The sequence below is a fragment of the Blennius ocellaris genome (genome assembly GCF_963422515.1).
Source record: "Blennius ocellaris genome assembly, chromosome: 4".
Lineage (NCBI taxonomy): Eukaryota > Metazoa > Chordata > Actinopteri > Blenniiformes > Blenniidae > Blennius > Blennius ocellaris.
In genome coordinates, this window is record NC_137653.1 from 24,707,274 (window position 1) to 24,734,326 (window position 27,053).

Consider the following 27,053-nt stretch of genomic DNA (forward strand, 5'->3'; position numbering starts at 1 on the left):
TGTGTGTGTTACATGTATCTATTAGCTAACAGCAGCACGCCGTGTCAAAATAATCCTCACCGTGACCAGCGGCAACATCGCTTGATGTCCACCGGGCTGTCAGACGTTCAGCCTGCTCACGGGCGGCTCCGTCTGTGGTTTGGTCCTCATCCAGCGACAGGGACGCGACGCCTCCAACTGCAGAGCTCTGATCATGCAACAGAAGAAAGTCTCTCACAAATGTCCTGTCAATCATCAAGTAGAGAAGAGAGAATCAGCTAACTGTTGACTAACAGTGAGGGAATAACACCTTTGAAAGGTGAAGCTTGATTGAGCTTTATATGAAAACAGTTAAAGATCTGCACAGTCACTGTCTCTCACTACTTCACTCAGTCTTCATGATGGCAACATGTAAGTTACCTGACTGCAAGTAATGCTATTGCTATTGCTAATGCAATTTAAGAGAACACAAGTGACTTTTTATTTGTTTTCAGTAACGAGTGAGGAACTCCACTGCAAGTACAGAAAGTACAGAAACTTTGACAACACAATAAAAAAGCTAAACATTACGGTCATTGTGAATATTACAGTTGTAATTAAGGCTTGATGTCAGATTTCCTCTCCAGAAAGAGCTGCAGCCTGTTTGACCTTGTTTACAAGTGAAAACACGTTTTTGCTTTTTCGTTTCAGAAAAGTTTTGTCTTTACACAACAACGTTACAAAAATAACATTTGAAAGCTATTTGTTTACATAACAACATTTTGAAAAGAGTATCTGTTTACGCACCAATAGCAGAAATGCTGGCAACAATGTAGTTTTCATGTTGGGCCACTAGTGGGTGCTGCTGTTTGTTTTTGTAATGAAGCAACACACGCCCACATAAAGACAACAATACACTGTAAACATTAACGATGGGAGCACACCAGCATTCATATGGATTGACGACCAAGTTTGATTGAAAGTGACTGTCAAGTATTAAACTACAAGCTCCCAGCAGAATAAGGAGTGGGAGTCATTACACTCTTGAGGAAAGATGTGCAGAAGGACTATTTACTATGGCCGTGGTGCCAGTAGCAGTTTTAGGAAGTTGCATGAGCCCTCATTTATCAGGACACACAGTCAGAGCCTTTTTCAAAAAGTTTTGTTGGATCTCGTTTACACAGAGAAAGTTCCACCTCGTTAGCCCTTTTCAGAAAGTTGTCAGTGGCTCCGAACACCGTTGTCGTGTAACAGACGGCCAAAACATTCCAAACGTTTCCACTGGAAACTCACGTCACATTGACGGGGCCTAAGACAACGATGCTGGTGTGAAATTACAAACATTCCTGGCATGTCAGTGGGCTCGCCACTGCTGGAGGAGAGATTTCATAACCCTCACCTGTGACGATCCAGCATAAAAGAGACGGGCTCTTTTTCTTTCAGAGCACCTTCAGTCTTACTGCAGTATTGTGTCTGTGCTCGTGTCTGTTCCTACATCGTCTAGGTTCAGATCTGTAAGCGCAGCGTGGAGGTGATGGATGCGGTGCGTCGCGGAGCTCAGCTGGCGATAGACGAGTGTCAGTTCCAGTTCCGCAACCGCCGATGGAATTGCTCCACTCTGGAGTCCATGCCGGTGTTCGGCAAAGTGGTCACGCAGGGTAAGGCTTCCAGAGAGACACTGACCTGACAAAGTGGGGTTTTTTCAGCCTCTCTATCAAAGCTGGATGTCGCTTTCACTGTGGATTTGTCTCAGCTTGTTTCCATGTGTCCAGGCTTCCCACACAGACTCACTGTGGAGTGACAATTGCTTTTCATTTGCGCGGCGAAACAACATGACACGGTGTGCTTGTGACTGTGTGTGTTAGGCACTCGAGAGGCGGCCTTTGTGTACGCCATCTCGGCAGCCAGTGTGGCGTTTGCGGTGACGAGGGCCTGCAGCAGCGGAGAGCTGGAAAAATGTGGCTGTGACCACAATGTACATGGAGTCAGTCCAGAGGGTAGGTCTCTCTCTCTCTCTCTCTCTCGCTCTCTCTCTCTCGCTCTCTCTCTCACACACACACACACAATCACACAGTGAGCTGAGCACTTATTAGATTGTTAATTAAAATCCTGTGTTGCGAACATTACACATGATATTTTAAGTCTTTATAAAACTCATCCAGGAAACATTCCAGTGCAACAGGACACGTACCTTTGGTCCACTGATCCTAAAAGAGCTGACTGGAGTGAGGAGTTCACAAACCTGAACAGATCGGAGCCAGGTGTGGATCTACGATTTAAACTGTTAAAAGCACTCAAACCTTGAGGGTTTGATAAGAAACATATGCTGATGTGAACCATCCGTCTACCTTCCACCTTCACGTCATCCAAGGTGATGTCCATCCAAATTAGAAGTTGGTGAGAGGCAGGCTACACTCGGGACAGGTCACCACAGAAAGATACAAACTCAGATATCTGAGGGCAATCAACTGAAGACACTTCGGAGGAACATGGGATCTCCAGTGATTGCTGATCCAGAGTCTGCTAACCTGACGTCTCATAATAAACATTGGTAAAAATGTGACGTAATGTGACAAGAAAGAAAGTTGGGAATCACTGACTTAGAGAAAAGAAAACCAGACTTGGGAGTTCACAAGTGGGTCCACAGTGGACAAATCCCCACTGTGGACCCACAGGTAGTCAAGAGCAACACTCCTGACCCTCAGACCCCTCAGACCCTCGGGCAATGTAGTTGCCCACCACATCTTAGAAAAAGAATTTGGGCTTTGGGACAGTGGAATGGCTCAAAGCAGTCAAAAGGTTGAGCACCAGTTGGTCGCGTCCTGAAGCTTTGAATATGTACTTCCTCATGCCACAAACATGTCCTCGCTCCTCGCACCGAGAAACAGCTAAACAATCCTTGGCATCCTTTTTGTTGACAGTTGCTTTGCTAAAGTCTTAAAAGAGGACACAGGCTGCTCCGTGCTCCTGGATTTAAACCCCAATTTCCTCCATAAAAATCTTCCCTCTATTCTATCTAAATGCCAACAAACAGGCCCCTAATTTTTGCTTTTAACTACTGTTCCTGTCATATTCCCTGTCGCCACCAGAAGACGCTCTCAACCCTGTTTTCTTGAACTTGTTCCCATCCTTGCACACACACAGCTGCACTGTTGTTTATTCACAGTTAGTTCCTGATGAGAGGATGACTGATCCTGTTCACCAAGACATGAGGAGGAATACCTCCGCTAGGTCAGGCACTCTAAGCTGTTAGCATAGCCACCGGCTAAAGTGTCAATATTCGGACCAATCTCCAAAATCCACAATCTGTCGTCAAAGTGGAATATACAGTAAAACCTCTGATGTAGGGACGCCCTAAACTCCAAGGGCAAGTGTCCCCTGAAGACAGGTGTCCTCTCTTCTGAGGGACGGGTCATAAAGACAAATTGTAGGACCAGTTGATATTGAAGGAACCAAACACCAAATATGTTGTGATTATTTAAAAGTACATAACTGAATCAATACAAGATGTATACAACATAAATACATGTATACACATGGATATCAGATGTATACAAGATAATGATTAAATAAGATTTAAAGAAAAGTGCATCCACACAGGTTGAGAGTTGTTAAGTCAAATCATAGCACAAAGTAACAACCTCCAAATGATGGTGACACTGATCTCGAATCAGTGTTGTACATGTGACTGGAAATATTAACTCATTACAAGTTCTGTCCATCCATCCTGCTTATATCTTGTTCGGGGCATAATACTATTTTATTACTTCTTGGAAATAAAAATTAGCATTTTCACTTGGTACTTTGGAAAGCACTTGGGAAACTCTTTGCTTAGTTTTGATTGGCGGGTCATGTGACATTTCTGGCACGGTGGTGACGTGGTTAGCAGAAGTGGCTGTGACAAGGGATGAAACGTCTTCCAAGGTAATCAAGTCCAGTTCATCTGATTCATTTGCTCGAAGACGCCTCCTGTTGGACATCTTCTTCAGCGTGTTGTGTGAAGTCTTGGTTTGTGCGTCTTGATGCCTGAACCGAACGCCCGCTCCGCTCATGTTACACAACTCGGCCTTTTCAGGGGGCGAGAACCAGTGGAGACAGCGGAGGAAAGTGGAGGGGCAAGACGAAAGGGGAGGAGGGCATGGAGGAGAAAGAATTGCAACTGTCATCACAAACAAGAACCATCTGTCTCATTTGTGTAACTTGTTTTCTTTTAATATGAGAAGTATGCTGAAGAGATCTGGGAGTTTGAGAGAGGCCTGGGAGGGCCGGGCCCTGGGCTAAAGCCAGCCTTCTCTGGGGTTCTCTGAGCAAGTGGCATTAATATACAGCCAACCTGCACCGTTAACCCTTCACACCCACAACGGAGAAGGAGAGGCAACATCGCAAAACCTTTAAGCAAAAGTATGCACAGGTACCTCAACTACTTGCAGTCTGTCTGGGAGAGGGATTGTCTGGAAGATTTATATAAGGGGGGGGGGCAGCAGCATTTTTGTCTCATTGTTGCTCAAATCTTTAGACAGCATTTGATACAAATCACACACTGTACTCACCACCTCGCCTTGTGTCCCCATGACAAGCCTGATGAGGTTCACGTGTTTCATGCAGCAATCACCCACTTCATCAGTGCTTACATGACGGTTTGACCTGAATAGTGTAACCTACAGATTTTCCCTAAATTGGATGTCCAGATAAGACGAGTCCAAAAAGTCTATGCACAGGCAAGCCTGCATTGTTTGGCAGTGGCCCCAGACCCTCGGTACGCTGTGTAACAATCATGCTAATGCTGTGGCTCCAAATCCAGAAGTTCCAGGCTCGGATCCAGAAGTAAGAAAAACCTCGTTCTAAATCCCATTGATTTGATCTCATTGATTTGCAACCGAGAGTCAGTCCTGGAACAGCCAGTTACTCAGTGACATGTTGCGGGTTCCACTTTGCTGTGTATCAAAAAAACTGCTTTTTCCAGTAAACCCTCTGGCCACAGCTATTTTAGAATCATCAACTGTAGATCAAGTGTGGACAATAAATCTCTCAAACACACTTAAAGTGTGAATGAAGTCACCCCACTGTCCACTAATTCACTACTCAAGAGCGACATAATGGGTTCCTCACCAACGAGCTGTAAATTCTGGTCTGAGACACTCGCCCGTGTCTATATTTTGTTCCATCACTCTCAGCTGTTTTGGCATCTGTTCTGTGCTCCCTCCTGTGGGGGAATGTTTGTTCACACCACTACTAAATTGGAAGGGAAACAGTTAATTAGGTGGACTGGGAACACTCAGTATGCACTGGCCACAACACAGGTTGCAGCTGGTGAACTGTTGAACATTGGATCAGTCAATCACATAGAAGAAATAAAATGCACTTAGACATGCAGACGAGAAGATGAGCTGCTGAAGTTTGAAGCGAGCATCACCGTGGCAACAAAAGGTACTGCAAGGTGAGTCAGAGGAGGTCTGTTTGGAGAACAACAGCATGTATGCAGTATTCACACCACATTGTTTGGAAAAAAGGCCAAACTTTTGCAGCATTTTGGGGATCTGGCAAGTGTAACTTTTTGAAAACTGCTCTCAAGGTGGAACTTTTCATCCATTGGTTCATCTGTCCGTCTGTCCTTCCGTACATCCATCCATTTGGGCTAATTCATCCAAATAAATGAAGATTTTAGATTCCTTCTTGGCTAAACTTTCAGTATTGCGTCTACGTATTAGCCTAAACTATCAGCTCCGCTCAGATCAGATCCCACATATTTGTCTCGGCCCCAGTAAAGCCTGAGCTGTTGCTTCGTAATTCGGACACACTCCCACACACACTCATACACACTTAGTGGTGAAACCATGTTGTCAGCCTCTTGTCTCCGCCACAACTGCAGCCGACCGCAAGAAGCATGAGAGTTCCCCCGACTGACTGTACATCTGGCTGACTGACAGACTGGAGTACACACACACACACACACACACACACACACACACACACACACACACACACACACACACACACACACACACACACACACACACACACACACACACACACACACACACACACACACACACACGCACACACACACACACACACACACACAATCAGTGTGACTGCCACCATCCACCTCATCTGGGTCGTCACAGTGGCTTAATGAAGGCCGTTACAGAGCCAGGGTGGCTTGGGTTACACTTTGAGCAAAGGGACGAGTGTGTGTGTGTGTGTGTGTGTGTGTGTGTGTGTGTGTGTGTGTGTGTGTGTGTCCTGTGATGGACTGGAGATCTGTCCAGGTGCAGTGGTGCCAACAGCCGGGTTTCTGTAGGCACCGTGCGTACAATAAAAAAAAAAAAAAATTTTTTTTAAAGGGTGTATGTTTTTGTTTTTGCGCCGTCACCATAAAGTTTTGCGAGGCGGTTTTCATCTGCGTTTCAGCCGACCCACTATTTTTGAACTCTCTCATCACCGAAAAGTCCTAAATGTTCACATGTTGTATTTCACTTTACATTTAAACAATCTCAAAGTGCTACAGGAATAATTTAAAAGGTCGGTAATTTTTTTATTCTTCAAATTGTCACATTGCAGTTGTGTTTGTAGAGATCTGTGTTATTTAAGACACAAATAACCACGAGCTGATTTTGCTAAAGCAATGTGCCATTGCCAGCTGTAGTGTAATGTAATCACATTACTCTGACTGTGGTTACAGTTAAGTCGAATATGATGACATCACAGGTTCTGCTGCAGGACAGAAGCTCCACTTTAGGGACGGCCATGATGCTCGTTGTGATTCTACGTCGGGACCCCGCAACTGTGATTGGCCGAGTTCCCCTCCAGCGAAGACTCCAAAGCAATATGATGAAACAAGCAGCAGTATCTCACGCTGGCCACAAGCAAACACAAAGGGACCGTGTTACAGATGATCCCTCCATTGCACCTCGTGGGTGAACACGATGAGGCGGTGGCATCGGGCTTCCCTCAGTCTCAGACACTGAAGCTCCATAGAAATGTACCTGGAGGTAAAATCCAGCGCGACGTTAACCTGCCTGTAACGGGGCGTGAACCTCCTCCAGCAGCAATGGCACACTCACCTTTACTTTCCAGCTTTGGCTGAAGCGCTTTTCTCCAGATGTTAAGATTAGATAGAAATCCTCTGCTTTATACGTTTTCAGATGAAAATGGAAAACTTTCATTGCAACGGTGCTCGGCGACACTGATGGGATGTCGATCGTTTAAACCCAGTGACCTGAGAGGCCCATCCGAGTGACACAAGCAAATAAACGACTCAAAACACCCGAGTACAGTGGTTGTGTCTGAATGGATCGGAGTGTGAAGATCGTTGTGTGTTGAAAGTGAACGGCTCTAAGAACATGGCTGCCCTGAAGTTTTACAGGATTTATATCCTCTGCATTCTCAGCAAATAGGTTATTGAAAAGGAAGCGATGGAAAGGATATAAAACATGCACTTTACGTGAGTTTAATTGATAGGAAAAGAAGAGAATGTCCTCTATGTAAAAAAAAAAGTGTGAATAACAGAGTTAATTTATTCACTTTGCAAGGAGTAAGCAACGTCACCAAAACCCCTGGAACTGCTCCAGAGCAGCTGGAACCTTCAGCAGATCAAGTTTAGTGTCATTCCATTAAAAAAATCAAAAAATTAATTGCACAATTTTCTGTAATTAATTTCAATTAATTTAATTGTTTTTCTACTGAAGACTGAAGCTTGTAATGGATATTTATTCAGGGTAAACCACGGAAAAAATGTCGGCTCAACACAAAGACTATATTTACATATGTATGAGCGCCTGCATGCAAAGGATGTTGTTAATTCTTTAAGATTATCAACAATATTTTCTTGTCTGTGAATAAATCCTCCTTCTAAATGGTACATAATTAGTGTGTGAGGACTCTACTTCCTGGTTATTGGTCGGCCCTTGCTGTTCTCAGTTTGAGTGGTTATTTATTCACGCAGCAGCCGTTTCACTTCCTTGTAGCCCGGCAGCTTCTTTTCCTTTAATTTAAATTCAAACCTTGTGATATTTGAGTTTATATCAACCATGAGTATATATTATACAACCATGAGTCAATCCTCGAAAGAGAGCACCCTGGTTAAAAAAAACTTAATTTGCCCTCCTTTTGTTCAAATGAACTTATTTATTTATTTATTTATTTTTAATGGGCTATTTCCAGTGCAATACTTTTTTTTGCGGGATCAGCACTTATATGGCCGTCATAATGTTGTGGCTAAAGAGTTGTGAACCCACATTACTTTGTCATCCAGTGGTGTCACGAGACCCGATTAAAATCTTGCCCCACCAAGTGTTTACATATAGAAATGCCACTGACAGCGTGAATTATGTAAAACCTGAACCCTGTGATGCATAACCATATATAAGACTTATTTTGTTTTCAGGAGAAGTTGTGCTGTCTGGGTACGTCAGCTGCAGGAGTGTCACTGGAGTAAATTGTAATATACCCATGAATACAAAAGGAAAAAGAGACAGAATTTATGAACTCTATCACACACAGCAAATTATTTACATCAGTCCGTACAGATGCGCCATGCCTCAAAACTCCCTCTCCTTCCTTCTCTCCCTCACTCCGCTCTCTCTCCAGCCTCTTTTGTCTCTGGAGTTGTTGCTTCATGTGACTCTCCAGCTTCTCCATCCACTCTGAGAAACATGTGTTTCTCCATGTTTCCGGTATCTCCGCTCAATCTGTGGCTTGTCTCTGTCGATCATGGAACTCTCCATGTTAGTCTTTTCTTGCAGTTCCTTCTCTAAATAGACACACTCGGCCTCCTTCAGGTTAAAAGCATCTGTGAGGCTCTTCACTGGTGAATCACGACCGCCAGCATTAGTCTCACAGTCGCCGAGTTGCTCTTTGGCCTCGTCCAGCTGATTGCTACAAGTCTGCTCCAGCTCTCCCAGTTCCTGACGCCGTTCTGCCTCCTGACGCCATTGGGCCTCCCAAAATTAAAACATTTTGTTTTATTTAATTAAGTTACATTACAAGTAATCGCTCTGATTTTATTATTACTGGTATTTATTTACCGGCTGATGTAGTTGTAGGCAGTTGATGCATTACTTTTTAGTTAGTTGCACTGCCTGGTCTATGTGGCATTTAAACCCAGCCCCCAGGACAAAAAAAGTCTTTGATTGACTGATTGATTGATTGATTGATTGATTAAAATAAATGGGTGGCCTTTCTGCCAATATATCTTTTAACTGAGGAAAATTACTAAAAGAGTGTAACATCTCTGCAGTGGTGTTCTTGTTGCAATGTTGAGGTTTAGTAATGACATTTGTCACTTCCTATACTTTTATGTGACCTAAATGCACCATTAAAGCGGGTTGGCCTGAGAGTGGAGTGCGCGCGCGCGCGCGCGTGTGCGTGTGTGTGTGTGTGTGTGTGTGTGTGTGTGTGTGAGCTGAGTGGAACCAGTGTAATTCAAAGATTTTGCAGGGGAAAGCCAGGAGGGTTAGAGGGGGGCAGTATGATATTGATAGAGACAGAAGGAGGGAAAAATGTTGTGCCATGTGGTCTGCATTTCGCTGTAATCTCCTGTTCGAGCCCGGTGTTCCTGCCTCCGCTCCTTCTTCAAGTCCAATCAGGCAGTCTCTGAAACCCGAGCAACCGTTCGGGCTCTTCCCAAATCAGACCAACGCCACCGGGCTGCCAGAACCGCGGGACACACCGCCATCTACCTCTGGCCCAAGGACTGCATGCATGTGCCTATAAACTGTGTTTATGGGTGTCAGGGCGAAGGTGGAGGGGGGAGCCCCCTCTTTCCAGTGTTATGTACTGCACACACACACACACACACACACACACACACACACACACACACACACACACACACACACACACACACACACACACACACACACACACACACGGACGAAATAGTGACATGATGCAAACCGTGGCCACATAATACCGTGGCAAGAAGACACGGGAACTGGATGATTTAATTGAAATATGCGTGTGCCTGTCAGCAGAGTGTGTGTGTGTGTGTGTGTGTGTGTGTGTGTGTGTCAGGATTTGGTGGTGGAATCAGATCTGCACTCTTTCACTTTCCATCTCACTGTATTCTTGTGTTCATGTTTATGCGTATTTATTTGTGGCAATCTCTCTCTGACACACACGCACACGCACGCGCACGCGCACGCACACACACACACACACACACACACACACACACACACACACACACACACACACACACACACACACACACACACACACGAAAGAAGCAACAACAGGCATTTTTTACAGAGCATATATTCAGTATTAACATACATTCATAGGCAGTATAGTCTTCTTCAGTGTATAAGTCTTTACAGATCTACAGTATGGCTCTATAAAGATAGCACGTTATTATAGGGAAGCTTGGCTTTCTGGGTGGTGGTACAAGATGACGATACAGTCCAGACAGTGGCATGGGAAACTCTGTGTTTGGTTGTTTGTGTTTGTGTGTGTGTGTGTGTGTGTGTGTGTGTGTGTGTGTGTTGGAGTAAGCGCAGGGTGGGAAGCTGTGGAGGTCGGTGGGGCGAGGGTTGTATGTGCGCTTGGAGAGAAAGTGCTTCATGCATGATGAACATGCTCAGCAACCCTCTGGCAGACCCCTTTGTGTGTGTGTGTGTGTGTGTGTGTGTGTGTGTGTGTGTGTGCATGCCGTGCGTACACTCATGTTTGCATTAAGCCAGCTAGCATTTGGCAGATGGCAACAGGCAGTTGCTCAGACAGACACCAATAATGTTCATAACGTGGTGAAATGATCACATGAACTAGGAACATTTTGCAGGATTGGGGGGGGGGGGGGGGGTCATCAATACAGCACAATATTGTTATATTTTGCACATTTGAGATGAATTCTAGACATTTACCTGAATTATAAAGATCAATACTTCAAACTCAGGTCTTATTTCCTGCTGGTTTGCATACCAACCTCTTCTTCCACAGGTGATTAGTGACGTTAACACCGGTGCAAAAGTGCACCAAAAACACTCAAAACGGTCATATTAGAAGCTGAGCTTTGTTCAGATCATAGATAACCTTGAACACAGTCGTGCTTAGAGCTGAACTTTTTATTTACTGAAGAATTAAAAAAGAATATTGTTTGGTTTGTTGTACTTTCAATGGCTGATTTGAAAGAAAATACCATTTCTCTTACCAAATAACCATGATTACCTTCACACATCAGGCTTTTGTACCAAGTACCAATATCGTATTGATATTGTGCCAAATTCAGTTTAATATTGGTGATACAGTATATGATCAGTGGATTAAAAGAGATCAGTTTTATTGCACATCACGTAAACGATGGACGAAAGGGAGAAAATGAAAAAAACTTTAACTGCATTAGCCAGTGACCTCGAGTTTAGAGATAAATCCTCTCCACAGATGAAGATCCTAAGTATTTGTCTTTCGTCTTTTCAGTATTCATAACAAACTTCTGAAGAAGACTGAAAAGAGGAAAGCAAAACACTTGTGAACAAACGAAAGCATAATCAGCTTAATTGAACTCGATTAAGATCCTTTTGTGGACACTCACCTGAGGAAGTGAGGAAAAAAAAATGAACAAAGTTAAAGAGAAAAAACTTTGAGACACCCTTGAAAATGAATGTCAGCCTGTTGATGTTTTGTTAAAGGTCCCACCTCACATGAGCTCTACGCCAAAGCCTAATGTTAACGCAATCTTCAGCACCACTGCTTGTTCTATTTTTTTTAAAACTATCAACCAACCATACCATAACAACTGTAGTGATGCACAGATACCCCATGCTGATGGATGATAATACTCACTGGGTGGTATCGGGTGATCGTTTATGATCTGTGTTGTAATGGACCCGATTCGGGATTCTGGTGTCAATGTTGATGCATCTTAAGAGCACTGTGATTCTCTTCATCTGACAGTGGTAGTAATGTTATGGCTGGTTGATATATTTCATATACTGTACAACTCGCAAGGACTCTTCATGTTCTGAATTCTGGAGCAAAGTCACATTGGGACCGAACTTTGAAGACTTCTTTTTGAACGCAGCACAAAATTGGGAGATTACCTGCGACTATACTGTTTGGTCTACTTTCTCGTGCACCCATATAGCAATCTGCTGGAAACATGATACATGGGAAACTTTATCTTAGGGTGCACAATTTACAATTTCATAAAAAGCTTATATATTGCAATACATCACAATATTGTGCGTGTTTCATGGCGTTATGAGGCACTCAGTGACAACCCCCCCCCCCCCCCCCTCAACTGGCTTTGACCGCAGGTTTTGTTGTTTCCTGGTGCATGCAGTAGCTGTGGATCAGTGTTTGTGTGATGTTTGTTTGTTTGTTTGTTTGTGTGGTGCCCGTCACCTGCCTGGTGCCACGGGCCCGAGGAATAGAGAGGATGGAGCTGACAGTGGCTTTCAACTTTGTCCATCATTTGCCATCGTCATCCTCCATGTGACTGAAAGACGGTGAGCGGGTCAGTGAAGCAGCGTCAAGGCATCACAGGGGGGCGGGGAGGGTGGGTGGGGGGGTGGTGTGGGGGGGTCACCCAGCTGCAGCTTCAGCTTAATGCATCATGTCCAATCAAATTGCAAAAAAGTCTGTCCGTGACGCATTGCAGTCTATCATTTGTATTCTGATGGACTCGCTGTCTACCTCTCTTTGAGTCCACCAAGCAGCAGCAGCAACGGCAGCGGCGGCGGCGGCGGCGGCAGCACGAATGAGAGGGCAAATGACCATCCAGCTGACTCCGCCTCCAAACCCTCTGACCGCCCAGTCTGTCCTTATTATCTCTACTCCAGTGTCCCCTCCTTCTGTGTCAACCCCTCAGTCTCAACAAATAAGTTAAACATTATAAAAATAAGAAGCATCAATGACAAACCAAGTATGAGCATTAGGGAGGGAGACAGGAAAGACTCTCTACTGGAGAGGAAACAAACTGCAGCTTGGCAGATAATCCCGTTCCTAATCTATGGATATGCTGACATAATGCGGACAGGATGACCGTTGACGTCTCAGCCGCTGCGCCTGTTTCCGTGAGCCAGCAGTCGGAGGGTGGGGTGGTGTGGAGGAGGAGAAGCGGGAGCTACTAGCATCAAGTGGGACTGTGGGGCGCTTTGTTCTGTTCGTCAGTGGCGCCCTCTGTGCCGCCGCCTCCATCACCGGCACGTGTGGACTTCCACCATTTTGCGGCACTGTTTGCACTTGACGTAGCAGCACCAGTGGAACTTGCAGCTGCACCTGTCCACCACCTCCACCTCCTGCGTCTGGAAGCCGCGGCCGCAGCACATCAGCTCGCAGCCGTCGATGGCCTTTGAGGTCCTGTTACACTGGCGGCCCACTGTGCCCAGCATGCCCGGCGTGCGGGGGTCGTGGTCGCAGAAGTCCGGACTGGGGTCCAGGTAGACCAGGTCTTCATCCGTGTGAGGTTTAAACTGGGAGTTGCGGGGCACCAGGATTTTCGTGGTGCCCACCTTGCGCTGCTCCACCTCGGTGGCGCCGTCAAACTTCTCCTTGATGACGTTACCCACTTTGCGGAAGGGCGGCATGGCCTTCCAGCAGGTCTTCACCTCGCAGGAGCCCGACACACCGTGACACTTGCACTCCACACGCATGTGGGACAGGATGGCCTGCGGGGAGGAAGTCTGATTAGCAGACAGGAATTCACAAGCAATCACCGTTTCAATGAGTTTGTTTGGAATACCACAAAACTTCATTTTCTTTAAAACTATCTGTTGACTTTGATTTGACTTGTATAACTGGACTCTTGTTTTTTTTTGAGTTGCACAACTGAGAGTTGTCATCGTCACCTCCTCCATATCCATGTCCATCAAACACAATATTTATCAAATGTAAGTCACTAGAATTTAATGATATAGTTGATTATAATATTCTTCAGGTTTTGTTTAAAGCTAATAAAAAACATAGCCAATTAACATCCAAGAAAGGTTTGAAAAAAGAGAGTCACTATTATTTAAAAGGAATAGACGTCTTTAAAAAACCAGCTTTAACTCCAAAGCAATAGAACGAACTGTCACAGTGACAGGAATAGATCTTTGGAACGCACTTCAGAAAAAAGTTAGAGTCAGAAACTCTCCTGGCATTCAAGAAACACATAACATCTGCAATGTTAAAAAAAGTCTAAAGTATATAAATTAGATTTGAATATAAGGAATATGTGATGTTAGATATTTGATTTGAGCAAACATGAAAATGATGGTTATCTTTCTTTTTTCTTCTTTTTTTAAATTTATTTTTGGAGTACATTGTAAATACTGCACTTATAATGCTTAAAATATTTGTAAAACTAAATATCTAGAATGTTGAACATTGTGTAAAGGTATTGAAAGGCAACTGAGGGGCAGATATAATAAGACTGATCTTCTCTTCTGCTCCTTTTCATTCAAAATGTGTTGAATTGGAGGTTTTGTAGCTAAGACTGTTTATTTTTTATCTTATTTTTACTTTTAAGTTAAATATAGAATTTCAATCTATCAATCAATCAATCAATATAGTCTCAGGATTATTCTACACTCATCGGCAGATCGTCCGTTTACCCTCTGTGGTATCATGCATGCTACACTTGGCTCCAGCTGCCCCTTCTCACCCCCCCTGTGCTCCAGTGTTGCTTCGACTTCCAAATTAAGACCTTAACTCTTGTTTCCTCTGTCTTCAAGTCAGCTCTTGGGTCCTCCGTCCCCCCGAACAGATGAGAAATTACTTTGATTGTTCCTGCATCTCCTTCGTCACCGTGAAGAAGGTGAAGAAGGAGCTGAGCCAAAAGACAAAGCTCTCGATTTACCGGTCGATCTTCGTTCCTACCCTCACCTATGGTCATGACCGAAAGAATGAGATCTTGGATACAAGCGGCTGAAATGAGCTTCCTCCGTAGGGTGGCTGGGCGTACCCTTAGAGACAGGGTGAGGAGCTCCGTCACCAGGGAGGAGTCGGATTAGAGGAGCCAGGTGAGGTGGCTCGGGCACCTGTTTCAGATGGACGCCTCCCCAGGGAGGTGTTCCGGGCATGTCCCTCCAGTAGGAGACCTCAGGGCAGACCTAGGACACACTGGAGGGACTGTGTCTCTCGGCATGGGAGCCTGGGTGCCTTGGGGTTCCACCAGAATAGCTGGATGAAGGGGTCTGGGGTGAGGGAAGTCTGGGTAACCCTGCTTAGACTGCTGCCTCCGTGACCCGGCCTGGATAAGCGTCAGATAATGGATGGATGGTTCCTGCATCTCTTAACTCTCGACTGAGATCTTGTTTTGTTGTTTAATTTAGCTTCTTTGGCATAAAAGGTTTGAGTCTTCTTTGAAGGTGTAACACTAATTACCAATAATCTGGCTGAAAACCCGACAGTGACTGACAGTGAATGGTTTTAAACTGGACTTGAATTCCCTCACTCCAGACTTGGAGTCACTTTCCTATCCTTGTTCCTTGAAGCTCAACTATTGAGTGTTCAGTGATAATCATTGAGTTTCTGATCTCTCTGACAAAACCAACTGCAGTCTATCCCTATAAGTTCAATAGTTAAGGAGAGCATCAACATGCAGTCCCACCTTGACTTGAATCGAGTTATTTGCTTTTTTATAATGTTATTGAGAGGACCCGACCTTGAAATGTTGACAAGCCTTTTTCAGACGCATCTCAAATGACTTCTGACTAGAGCTTCCGAGAGCCCATTTTCAAAATGAAAACGCTTCGTTTTTACATTTGCACGTATTTTTTATGATTTAGAAACAATGTCTGTTTCAATAGAAATGGCAGAAATGCGGAAAATGATGTAGTTAGCATGTACGGCAAGTAGACGGTGGTTTGTTTTTGTAATGAAACCTCACACACATGCAGTAGAGAAGCACATGTGATAAACAACATTCATAATGAAGTCTTTTCAAAAAGTTCCACCTTGGGAGCCGTTTCCAAAAAGTTGCATTTTTCAGTTTGTCTGAGCACCTTTATCGTGTGAACAGACACCTAAAACGCGATGTTAGATTTTTATTTTCACTTGAAAACATTATGTAAACGTGGCTTTAGATAACCATTAAAATAATTCAGAACTTTACAAGACGGTTGAATCTATTTTTATCTCTATTATCTTGAACCAACTGCGAGCAGGGCCTTACCTTTCTCCCAGCCTCGTTGTTGTGCAGGTTCATGAGAGCCCGGCTCGAAGACTGGCCTTTACTTCGCTCCCGCACATCCACAAAGGACTGGGAGAAGGCCACTCCGTAGGCGATGTTGTCGCTGCAGCCGGACCACTGGAACCCTGAACCAAGATGTTTAGAATTATTCATGTAAACTTTCATCATCAGTGAAATATTGACCAATTTTGCAACAACTCTTGGTCGTTTCTCGACAAAAAAAAAAATTGATGAACAAAAGAAAAGCAGCCTTGAAAGTTTGACCCACAATGGAGGCTGTGAAAAACACATGAAGATAAAACTGGAGAATCTAATAATCTTTACAATTAAATAATGACTTGAAATATTATTCTATTTCTTGCCTGTATTCGGTCAGCAGGTCCCTCTGCTTCCTTTTAGTGTGTGTGTGTGTGTGAGAGAGAGAGAGAGAGAGTGAGAGAGAGAGACCTACCCTCTGGACTGACTCCATGTACATTGTGGTCACAGCCACATTTTTCCAGCTCTCCGCTGCTGCAGGCCCTCGTCACCGCAAACGCCACACTGGCTGCCGAGATGGCGTACACAAAGGCCGCCTCTCGAGTGCCTAACACACACAGTCACAAGCACACCGTGTCATGTTGTTTCGCCGCGCAAATGAAAAGCAATTGTCACTCCACAGTGAGTCTGTGTGGGAAGCCTGGACACATGGAAACAAGCTGAGACAAATCCACAGTGAAAGCGACATCCAGCTTTGATAGAGAGGCTGAAAAAACCCCCACTTTGTCAGGTCAGTGTCTCTCTGGAAGCCTTACCCTGCGTGACCACTTTGCCGAACACCGGCATGGACTCCAGAGTGGAGCAATTCCATCGGCGGTTGCGGAACTGGAACTGACACTCGTCTATCGCCAGCTGAGCTCCGCGACGCACCGCATCCATCACCTCCACGCTGCGCTTACAGATCTGAACCTAGACGATGTAGGAACAGAGACGAGCACAGACACAATACTGCAGTAAGACTGAAGGTGCTTTGAAAGAAAAAGAGCCCGTCTCTTTTACGCTGGATCGTCACAGGTGAGGGTTATGAAATCTCTCCTCCAGCAGTGGCGAGCCCACTGACATGCCAGGAATGTTTGTAATTTCACACCAGCATCGTTGTCTTAGGCCCCGTCAATGTGACGTGAGTTTCCAGTGGAAACGTTTGGAGTTAGCATTACTTTAGCATGAGTTGGCATTACTTGCAGTCAGGTAACTTACATGTTGCCATCATGAAGACTGAGTGAAGTAGAGAGAGACAGTGACTGCAGATCTTTAACTGTTTTCACGTCAAGCTCAATCAAGCTTCACCTTTCAAAGGTGTTATTCCCTCACTGTTAGTCAACATTTAGCTGATTCTCTCTTCTCTACTTGATGATCGACAGGAAATTTGTGAGAGACTTTCTACTGTTGCATGATCAGAGCTCTGCAGTTGGAGCGTACCTGTCGCTGGATGAGTCCTCGTAACCTCTCACACGTCTCCTCATCCCGGATGCTCCCTACTGACGACAGCTTGGCCAGGTATCTGCAGGAAGAGAGCACAACGTCACCTTTCCTCGTAACGCGACAGCAAAGTGGGGGAAATGTTTTCTTCATGGTGGTAGTATATGATGCTCTCACTTGTAACACTAACTTTTATGAGAGGCAACGGAGTTTGTGGTGCAATTTCTGAAACAGCAGTGACAAATGTATGGAAGTTTTCAAACGTAGAGGCCCAGTCCACACCAGCCTCTCTGTCGCTCTTAAATAGTTTCCCGTCCACATGGCAAACATCTGTGTGTGAAAACGACTCCAAAAGATGTAGAACAAGAACCAGGCCTATAGGTGGTGCTGGGAAATTGACAAAATAACATCTCGCCTTGTGAAACCTGCTTTCCACATCCACATTCTCTAAAATGCTTTCTACCCTTAAGCTCACTTTTAATCCTTTCTTCAACGCAGCAGTTTAACCACTACAATTTTTCCTGTCTTTCTTGCGCTCCTCAGGAGAAAACTTTCTCCTTGTTGTCAAGTAAGTAACTTTTACTCTGAGTACATTTTAGGTGAGATACTTTTACTTTTACTTGCGGTGAATATTTCCGCACCCCCTCCACCACTGGGTATATTAATTCAGATCAAACTGAAATATTCCACATTGTGTCTCAAAGCAGTCTGTAGTCCACTTTATCTCAAGCGTCTGGGGACTCGACGGCATGTCTTGTTGCTTTCGTGAGTTTTCTGATCTCATAAAGCTCCAGACAGGATTTGGGACAAGCTCTCTTCTCTCCTCTGACGTTGTGGGAATGTTCTTGGTGAACATCTGCTGATGACGGTGTTGAGAGGAGGAACAGTGGCTTATCACTGGTAACACCTCCAGGTCAGGGAGATACACTACACTACACACACACACACACACACACACGCACACACACACACACACACTCCGAGTCGAAGATGTGTGAGAAACTGGCATCAGACCAAAGCACTTCCACCTCATGGTCATATCTCCAGCACCAGCTGCACCTTGCAGGAATAGTATTGTCTGCGCCACTCCAAGTGTCTTCAGACGTCACGCACACGCACACGCACACGCACACGCACACGCACACACACACGCACACACACACACACACACACACACACACACACACACACACACACACACACACACACACACACACACACACACACACACACACAGACGTTGAGTCTAAAGATTTGAGTTTTGCTAAAACAAAAGATGTGATCATTCCTAACATGCAGTGAGGTCCTACTGATGGCACATCCTTTTATTTTATTATTAACATTCTTTCAACAAAAAGCTCTGAAAACACTCGCATTTTTTGTCCCTCTTGATCAGTGGCTCTGCTGAGATTTCTTCTCACATTTACACGGCAACTTTTAAGTGAAAACTTTCATTGCGTCCCGCGTTACATAACAACGGCGTTCGGAGCCATGGAAAACTTTTTGAAAACGGCTCCCAAGGTGGGCCTTTTCTAAATTGCTTTGACTCAAGCCCCATCCACATGAGCCGAAAGATCTCTCTTCCCAACGTGCTTACAAAGTCTCCCATCCACATGGGAAACATCTGTATCCATGCGACACCATGAAAACTACTGAAAACAAGAGAAATCTGCAAATCCTGCATCTGGCCTCATTAAACTGACCAGCATCCGTAGCTTCTGCAGCTCAATCTGGAACATGTAGTCTACCATTGTTGTTCAGTGATGTCCCTGGGAGAGGGTCATCGGGTCATCGGGTCGAGATGTGGGACGATGACATCAGCGTTTTCATCAATTTAAAACGTCTCCACTCTGGAACACTTTCTCAAAACAACTCCTGTTTTCAGCCTCCTAAAACGCTGATGATCAGCCAAAAACGATGTTCAGGTAGTTTATTTGTTTGGCACCATGTGCAAAAAAACATTAATCTTAATAAAGATGCTTTGTACCAGATTTAGTCATTTACTAGTTTCCATCTACAGTCCCCGGGCAGGAACACATTATAACACAAATATAGCCGACAAAAGCATGAGTAACTTTAGTAACTAATATTGAAATGTATCACCTGGTTTCCACGAACTGGAATGTCTTCATGTTTATAGTGTATTGTTTGTTGCTGCGGGTGTGTGTGGGTTCATTACAAAAACAAACAGCACCCACTAGTGGCCTTGCATGAAAACTACACAGTTTTCTAAATCTTGCCGTGTAAATGGCTGTTGGGCCAAAGGACTGTTGGGAGACCTTCTTCAATGCATTAAGCACTACGTTTTATTTATTTCTATCTAGAAAAACCGAGTCTGGTTCAAAGTCTGACTATCTGCTCTCCAGTTGGGGTTCAGGGACAGAAGGAGAGAGACGGACAGGGCAGACAGACAGATTATGGATCGAGATTCAAACCCTGCTTCAGGAAGGGCAATAGAGGTCTCTATTCAATTCAGCAGTCATAAAACCATTACTGGTAAAACAGGTGGAGACAGGATACTTGTTTCTCCTTCTTAACTGTCTTTTACAGTAGTGTGACACACAGCGGTGTGACACACATCTTTAAGTCACCTAACTTAAATCAACCAAAACTACTTCTTCTGTTTTACTAGGTGGGGATTGATTCTGTCTAGATGCAGAAGAAAAAAGTCTGAATTTTCTTTAAAAAAAAAAAAACTAAACAAAAAAAGAAAGAAAGAAACCTTAATAATGGAAAATTCCAACAGAATTAACTTTCAGATTTTTATTCTGGACAAGTAGACGTGTATTTCCTTAAGGTTTGTCAAGCTTGTTTTATGAGTCTTGGGTTATGAGTTCCCAAGACCACACATACCTCTGTAAAGCCGTTTGCCCATCTCTATCAAGCCGTGGCACACTACCAGACTGTAGAAAAGTCCGCTGTCAGCCTGCTGGCTGAGGTTTGAGACGGCACAGACCAACAACAATACCGCATGTCTCACAGCAGCTGGACACCAGCCTGTACGAAGCTCTGATTATTGATCTCATTTTGTCTCAATAATGGCTCCGACTCCTTCCAGCTCGGAGCTGGAGTGTGTACAGTGAAATGTGTGGTGGATGCCATTCTTAAAAAGGTCAAACGGCTCCTCCTCTGGTTTGCCCTCTCACCGTACCCTGTCAACAGCTCTGATAACTTCTCCCCCTCCTCATGCTCTTCCTCTTTGATGAGCCTTCCTGCCGCTTCCCATCCAGACGGTGTCAATATTAAACACTCATCGCTGCGATAAAGCGGTTCTCCACCACCACAGCACATCTCAGCCACGCTCGCCAACGTCTAACGTCTCACGTGGGATTTAAAGCAGACAGGTCGTGTTTACATGGTAATGTTTTGGAAATGATGTCCCTTGACACAGAAACTATCCTCAGATCACAACATCAAGACCACCACCGCCATCATTGTGAGAATACACCTAAACAGTGTGATTATGACCTTCCTTGACATGTATAAATCAAATTTTGGTAAACCGAGGCAGAAAAAAACTGCCCCCTGTGGTTCTTGTGATTCTGGTTGCCAGGTTGGGAAACCACAGATTCGATCATGCAAGGACCAGACAGTCCCTACAGAAAAGTTCTGCTCTTGTGATTACTCTAAACAAATTTAATGACATTGTAAGACAACTACAACATTTTCCTGCAACAACACACAAAACACACAAAACAGGAAATGTCTTCATGTTTGTTCTCAAGATTTTTTGCGCAAAGAACTAAATTGTCTGAGGACCCATTTTCATGACAACGTTCAAAATGGGGGAAAAAAAAAAAAGAAATTCTTTTTGCATTTTCATCTCAGAAAATGTCATCTTACGCATTAACATTTTGAAAACGATGTGCATTTGCACAGAAACAATAGAAATGCTGAAAATGGTGTATTTGTCATGTTTGGCCACCGACTGACGCATGTGCAAAGAACTATTTACTACTACTAGTATTTGCAGTGCGCAATAGCAGCATTTCAGAAAAGCTGCACTTACCCATTTCTATTATGGAGCGTTTTAAAAAAGTATGATTTTCAGTGACTGAGCTCTGTTGTCAGGTAAACACACCCAAAACGCAACAAAGCTTTTCCATTTTTAATTGAAAACGTTGTCTGTAAACGGGACCTTAGACACCAGGAAATGTTGAACAGTAGAAGTTGAAACTCGCTCTCCACAAAGACATTTCATTGCGAAACACCAAAATATTACACTGATTCTTCCGGAAATGTAACCAGAGTGCGATTTGCTGATGGCTTTATAGAGATTAAAGGTCAACCTCATCCTGAGGTTTAAAGAAAACCCAAAAAAACTATGAAACCACCACCCAAAACACATCAAATAAATTTGTTCACAAATCTGTATCTAAAAGATTATTTACGTCACAATTCTCGACATGGTATTTTTGTTCCAGAGATCTGATTGGCTATCATGAGTTCATGCTTCTCGCTCCACTGCCCCCTACAGGTTTGTCATGCTCACAGCTGCTCTGAACCAGGGCCCGGTTGTTCAAAACTGGGTTATGGTTCAACCAGCTGTTAAATACATTTAACTGATCATTAACTTTAACAACACTGATATCCTGTTGTTCAAACATCAGTTAACTTTAACCTGGCGTTATCTTGACGGACCTCCGTTAACTAGTTAAGAGTGGTTAACTCTCACCATGGCGTTGACTGGCAGTGCTGCGTTTACGGTGCCTGTTCAACAAAGGATAGGATGTATCTCAGACATAACTTTGATAGAAGACAATACTGTTAAGGCTCACTGTCTTTTGGAAGTCGCAAGAACAAGACGAAAGTTCGGCAGTGACGTCCGCCAGCTGCAGAGCAGATAAAAAGGTTTGTTCGTTGGCTGTAATAGAACTTGGACGCGGTCCGTAGAGGGACGGGAAGCTAAACAGGAAGTTACGTTTAGTGCACGTTCTATCGCGGTTGTTTCACGGTTGCTCCGTGTTTTCTCCGCGCTTCGTCACGGTTCTCACGGCAAAGCTACGGCGTACGGTAGCCATTTCATCACGTTCAGTCGCAGCTTGTCCCGGCGTGTGATGGTTTGTGGACCCGACGCGTAGCGTTCTACTACGGTCTGCCGCGGCGTGTATGGCCCGCTAGGGGAGTTTCACTCAAGTCTGAGCAATCAACAACAGAACACCTTTTACGAGCTCTGCCACCGAAAAAAAAAATCAAGGGGTATGAAGGCCACGGCGCACTATGCTTCGGTCCATCGGGGCAGCCGGGAGCATAGTGTAAAGCTCGCTTTACGGCTTTCACACACAAACACTGGTCACCAACATCTGTCAGAGTCCTCCCACCATGAAGGGCGCTCGTGTGAGAATGTGGACCAACAAGCTCCAAAGAGGGAAACTTGATTCAATTGAGGAAGCCTGGACCTGCTTATGTCTCCCCTCTGATTCTGCAGGTCCAGCTTGGACCGGGTCCAGGTCCTGCTCTGGTTCTCTGCACTGCACTTTGAGACATTTTCATCAAAGCCATGTGCTCCGTTTAAACTGCCGACTCCCCCTTTGTTCTCCAGCGGAGCCTCGGGTGTTGTTCAGGCTGTGGCGTCCAGCTGGGAGAATACTAACCACGGAGATATCGCCGAGGGAGCAACCCAGGGAGGACACAAAGATACAAACACACAAAGACAGAGTGACACAAAGATACAAATATTCAGAGAAACAAAGACACAGAGACACAAATAAATGGACTCAAACACACAGAGACTCAAAGACACTGAGATACAAAAACATGAATGCCTTCCATTCACTCAGGAAACATTTAATAAACATTGGAAATGGTGTGTGTGTGTGTGTGTGCTGTGTCTGAGTGTGTGTACACGCGTGGGAACAGTTAGTGTGGAGGCCTTGAGTGGCTGTGTGGGAGTGTTGCTTCACTTTATCTGCTGTGTGTTACCTTCACTTGCCAGAGATGAGGTTACCAAAACACACACACACACACACACACACACACACACACACACACACACACACACACACACACACACACACACACACACACACACACACACACACACACACACACACACACACACACACGCAACACTACCTGATTAACACCTTTTCCAATGTTTTTTAACTGTTTCCTGAGTTGGATCACTGTACAACTATTCAAATTTAGATTTTGTGCACGTTAAATCATAACGGTACAAAATGAAATAATATCATGGAGTTTGAAGCACTATCAAGTATATTGTAGCATAGCAGCAGACCAATATAAATTCTGACTCAAAGACCTGAGAAGGGGTTTAAAACAGAAAATATCTCTAAGTTATTATCTACGGCTACAGGTCATGCGCACCATGGCTGTGGCTGTACATCGTTTTCAATGTTTCTGCTGTTTCTGTGTCAACGGTCATCGTTTTCCAAAATGTTGCCGTGCAAAAGCAAAACTTTTCAGAAATTACAGTAAAACACAAAATCATTGCATATTCTCTTGAAATACATGCTGATGGACTCAAACTCTCCCAACTTGAAGAAAAATCTGTAATTCTGAAAGGTTGATCGATCCTAAGGTGGTGGTGTCACGTCGGTATTGAATCACTTGTCAGGACACCGACTTCCATTATTTTCCCTTCCTCACGCCAAGTTAAAGTCTGAACCAAAATCATGATACACCCGAGAAGAACCTTCACTTCTCTCCCCTTATGCATGACAAAATGTGCTTAACGGGAGGGATCCAATGTTGTGTGCTCCCAGGGTTATCAACACCACAAAAAGAAACAAAACACCCCCCCCCCCCCCCCCCTGTCTCTGAGGTCTCTGGCGGTAGCGTGTCTGAATGCCCGGGTCCTAAGCCCGGTGGAGCCAGCCGTGTTGTGAAGACTGGGATGTGTAATGCAACACAAACACACTGCAGTCTGCAAACACACCACGGTCCAAGTGGACACATTAAAAAAAAAGATAAAAACTCACTATTAGATCACTTTTACACATTATCATTATGCATTAAAAAAAACAACAACTACATATTAAAAGAGAAACTAATCGACCTGTGAGAAAACTCCAGCAGCTTCATAATTAGTGTAAATCTTTGCGTGATACAACTGGCAGGAGGTTTAAACATGCTATAAACATGTGGTTTGCTTCAAACAGGAATGGCTTCAGGCCACATTTAACCCCATCGTCCCTTTTTCCCAACCAATTCTAAGAAATTATGACCTTATTTACTGTAGCTCATCATTTCTGAGGAGAAACTGATTATTTGATCACAATAACAACAACGTTCCCTCAACATCAAATGGAAGAGAATTTAAAAGACTTTAAAACAAATTTGGTTCTAGATTTTATTCCTTTGTAATTCTTGAAATCACACTTTTATTAATTCATTAAGGTTTGAAATCTGGTGATAGGAAGCTGTGAGATCAGAATTTGGACAGACAGACGGTCGTGGTGAAGAAGAGCTAAGCTGTTCTGGGTGATGACCAAAAGAATGTGATCACAGATACAAGCAGCCAAAGTAAAGATTGTCTGTCGAGGTGAGTGTGAGCAGGCGCTGAGTTTGGTCCAGTACCTTCATTAACAGTGAGCTTGGATCCTCCAGTCTACAGGGAGTACAGTGCAGTGTGTAGATATACAAACGTCCTTTAAAAACGAGAATCGAGGCATCTGTAGTAACTGAACTTAATGTGCAGGTCAGCTGACTTCAAAAGTACAGCTATGTACACATTATTATAGATGTGCTGATTCAACAATAGAAAAATAAAAATAAAGAAGAAGCCATTTTATTTTCAGTAACTATCAATCAATCGATTAATCAATCAATCAATCAAAGGTATTTTTATAGCACTTTTTATACATTAAATGTAATACAATGCTTGACATGATTTTATAACAATACAATACAAGTACATATACATATTAAGAACCAAATGTACACACACACACACACGCACGCACACACACACACACACACACACACACACACACACACACACACACACACACACACACACACACACACACACACACACACACACACACACACACACACACACACACACACACAGAGTGTCAAGTCTTGACTCCACAGCCTCAAAGACAGCTTCTATAAATTCACCCAAATGGTGCGAGTGAGCGGAGGAGCACTGACAGCAGGAAGGAGTGAAGGTGTGGGGGAAAGTGAGAGTGGCGTGCCCCAGAAAACCTCTTCACACAAACACCGTCACCCCCCATCCTCTCTAATGTGTATTTATATGAAAATACCCCGGTGTTTGCCTTTCCAGCGCTGAGCACACAGCCACAGGTATATATAGAACGGATGGGAAAATGCAAAGAGGCGAGCTGCAAGAAAAGTGTCTTTTGCTGCTTGAGGGGAGCGTGTTCATGTCTGGGAAGACACGGCGGAGGCCCGGGATCAAGATGTGAACACATCATTTTTACTGCCGCTCGTGGAAAACGTGCAGGTTTCAGGAGCGAGAAGAGAGAAGTGACCTGAGCTCACCCTGTGTCTCCTCGTCCCTGACCTGTAGAGGGCACTGTTCTCCCAGTCCTCCCACAGTACAGCCCAGATCTCCTCTTCCTCAACCTCTGGACCTCATTGTGGCACATGTGGTGCGCATACATGATCAAGGTACTCTGAACACATTTCGTGTCCATTTTTAGCCGTGAACATCTGCCTTCATCACAAATCAATGGGGGAGATTACTTCCAGAAATGCTCATGATGTTTGGGATTGGATTCGTTGCTGATTATGGTGTTTACTGAGGATTTTGATTAAATTTATTTTTGGGTCCCCCCCCCCATCTAACTGCAACAGCATGGACTGATTGAAGAAGAGAGTCTGATGAGGGTTCAGGGAAACCAACAATTCACCTACAAGATATTTCTGAATGATATAAAATAAAATGGTAAAGGTCAACTTCTGAATGAATGAAGGATTTTTTGGGGTGTTTAGGGTTGTAGAGGATAGAATTCTTGTATCACAGTGAGCACATCTCTAGTCCACCTCCTGATTTGGCCATTTTTTTCCTGTTCATTATTGGATTTTTCTCTGGTTGGAACAGTTTCCTCCCACAATACAACAGCATGAAGTGAATTTGTTGTTCGCATTGATGTTTGGTGTCTCTGTGTTTGCTCTGTGATGACCTGCCAACCTGTCCAGGGTTTAAAATATCTTTTGCCCAATCAAAGCTGGGATCAGCTCCACCCAATAGGAAGCAGATATATTTGTGACGTTCTGCTGGGAAACCTTGGACCATTCCATCTATGTTGATGTTGCTTTAGCACAGACCCCTTACCCAAAGAATGATCAGATCCTGTGCGCTAGGACGTGGAATGAGTATTTTCTGTTGTTAGTAGCTTCTTTGCACGCAGCCATGAATTAAAAATGGTAAAAGAAAGGTTTGCAGGACTCAGCAACTACATTATGTTATTGACTGGCCCGCAAAGTCCCCAAATCGAAAAGTCCAATTCATAAAGACCCAACTTGACAATGTACAGGTCAGCTAACAAGTCCAGGGGGGGTTCCTGCACACTATCAGACGGGCTTTCGTCATTTT

General features: G+C 44.2%; 1 protein-coding gene across 1 annotated transcript in view; it reads right to left on the minus strand.

Moving 5' to 3' along the window:
- Window positions 1-10,246: 10,246 nt before the first annotated feature.
- wnt4 (wingless-type MMTV integration site family, member 4) overlaps window positions 10,247-27,053 on the minus strand; it is a 29,845-nt gene continuing 13,038 nt past the window's right edge. Inside the window, exons 2-6 of the mRNA XM_080494882.1 lie at window positions 17,528-17,609; window positions 16,864-17,017; window positions 16,524-16,655; window positions 16,055-16,197; window positions 10,247-13,565 (exon numbers count right to left, since the gene is read on the minus strand). Coding sequence (XP_080351008.1) covers window positions 13,095-13,565; window positions 16,055-16,197; window positions 16,524-16,655; window positions 16,864-17,017; window positions 17,528-17,609 — 982 coding nt within the window. The 3' untranslated portion in view covers window positions 10,247-13,094. The remainder of the gene's footprint in view (window positions 13,566-16,054; window positions 16,198-16,523; window positions 16,656-16,863; window positions 17,018-17,527; window positions 17,610-27,053) is intronic.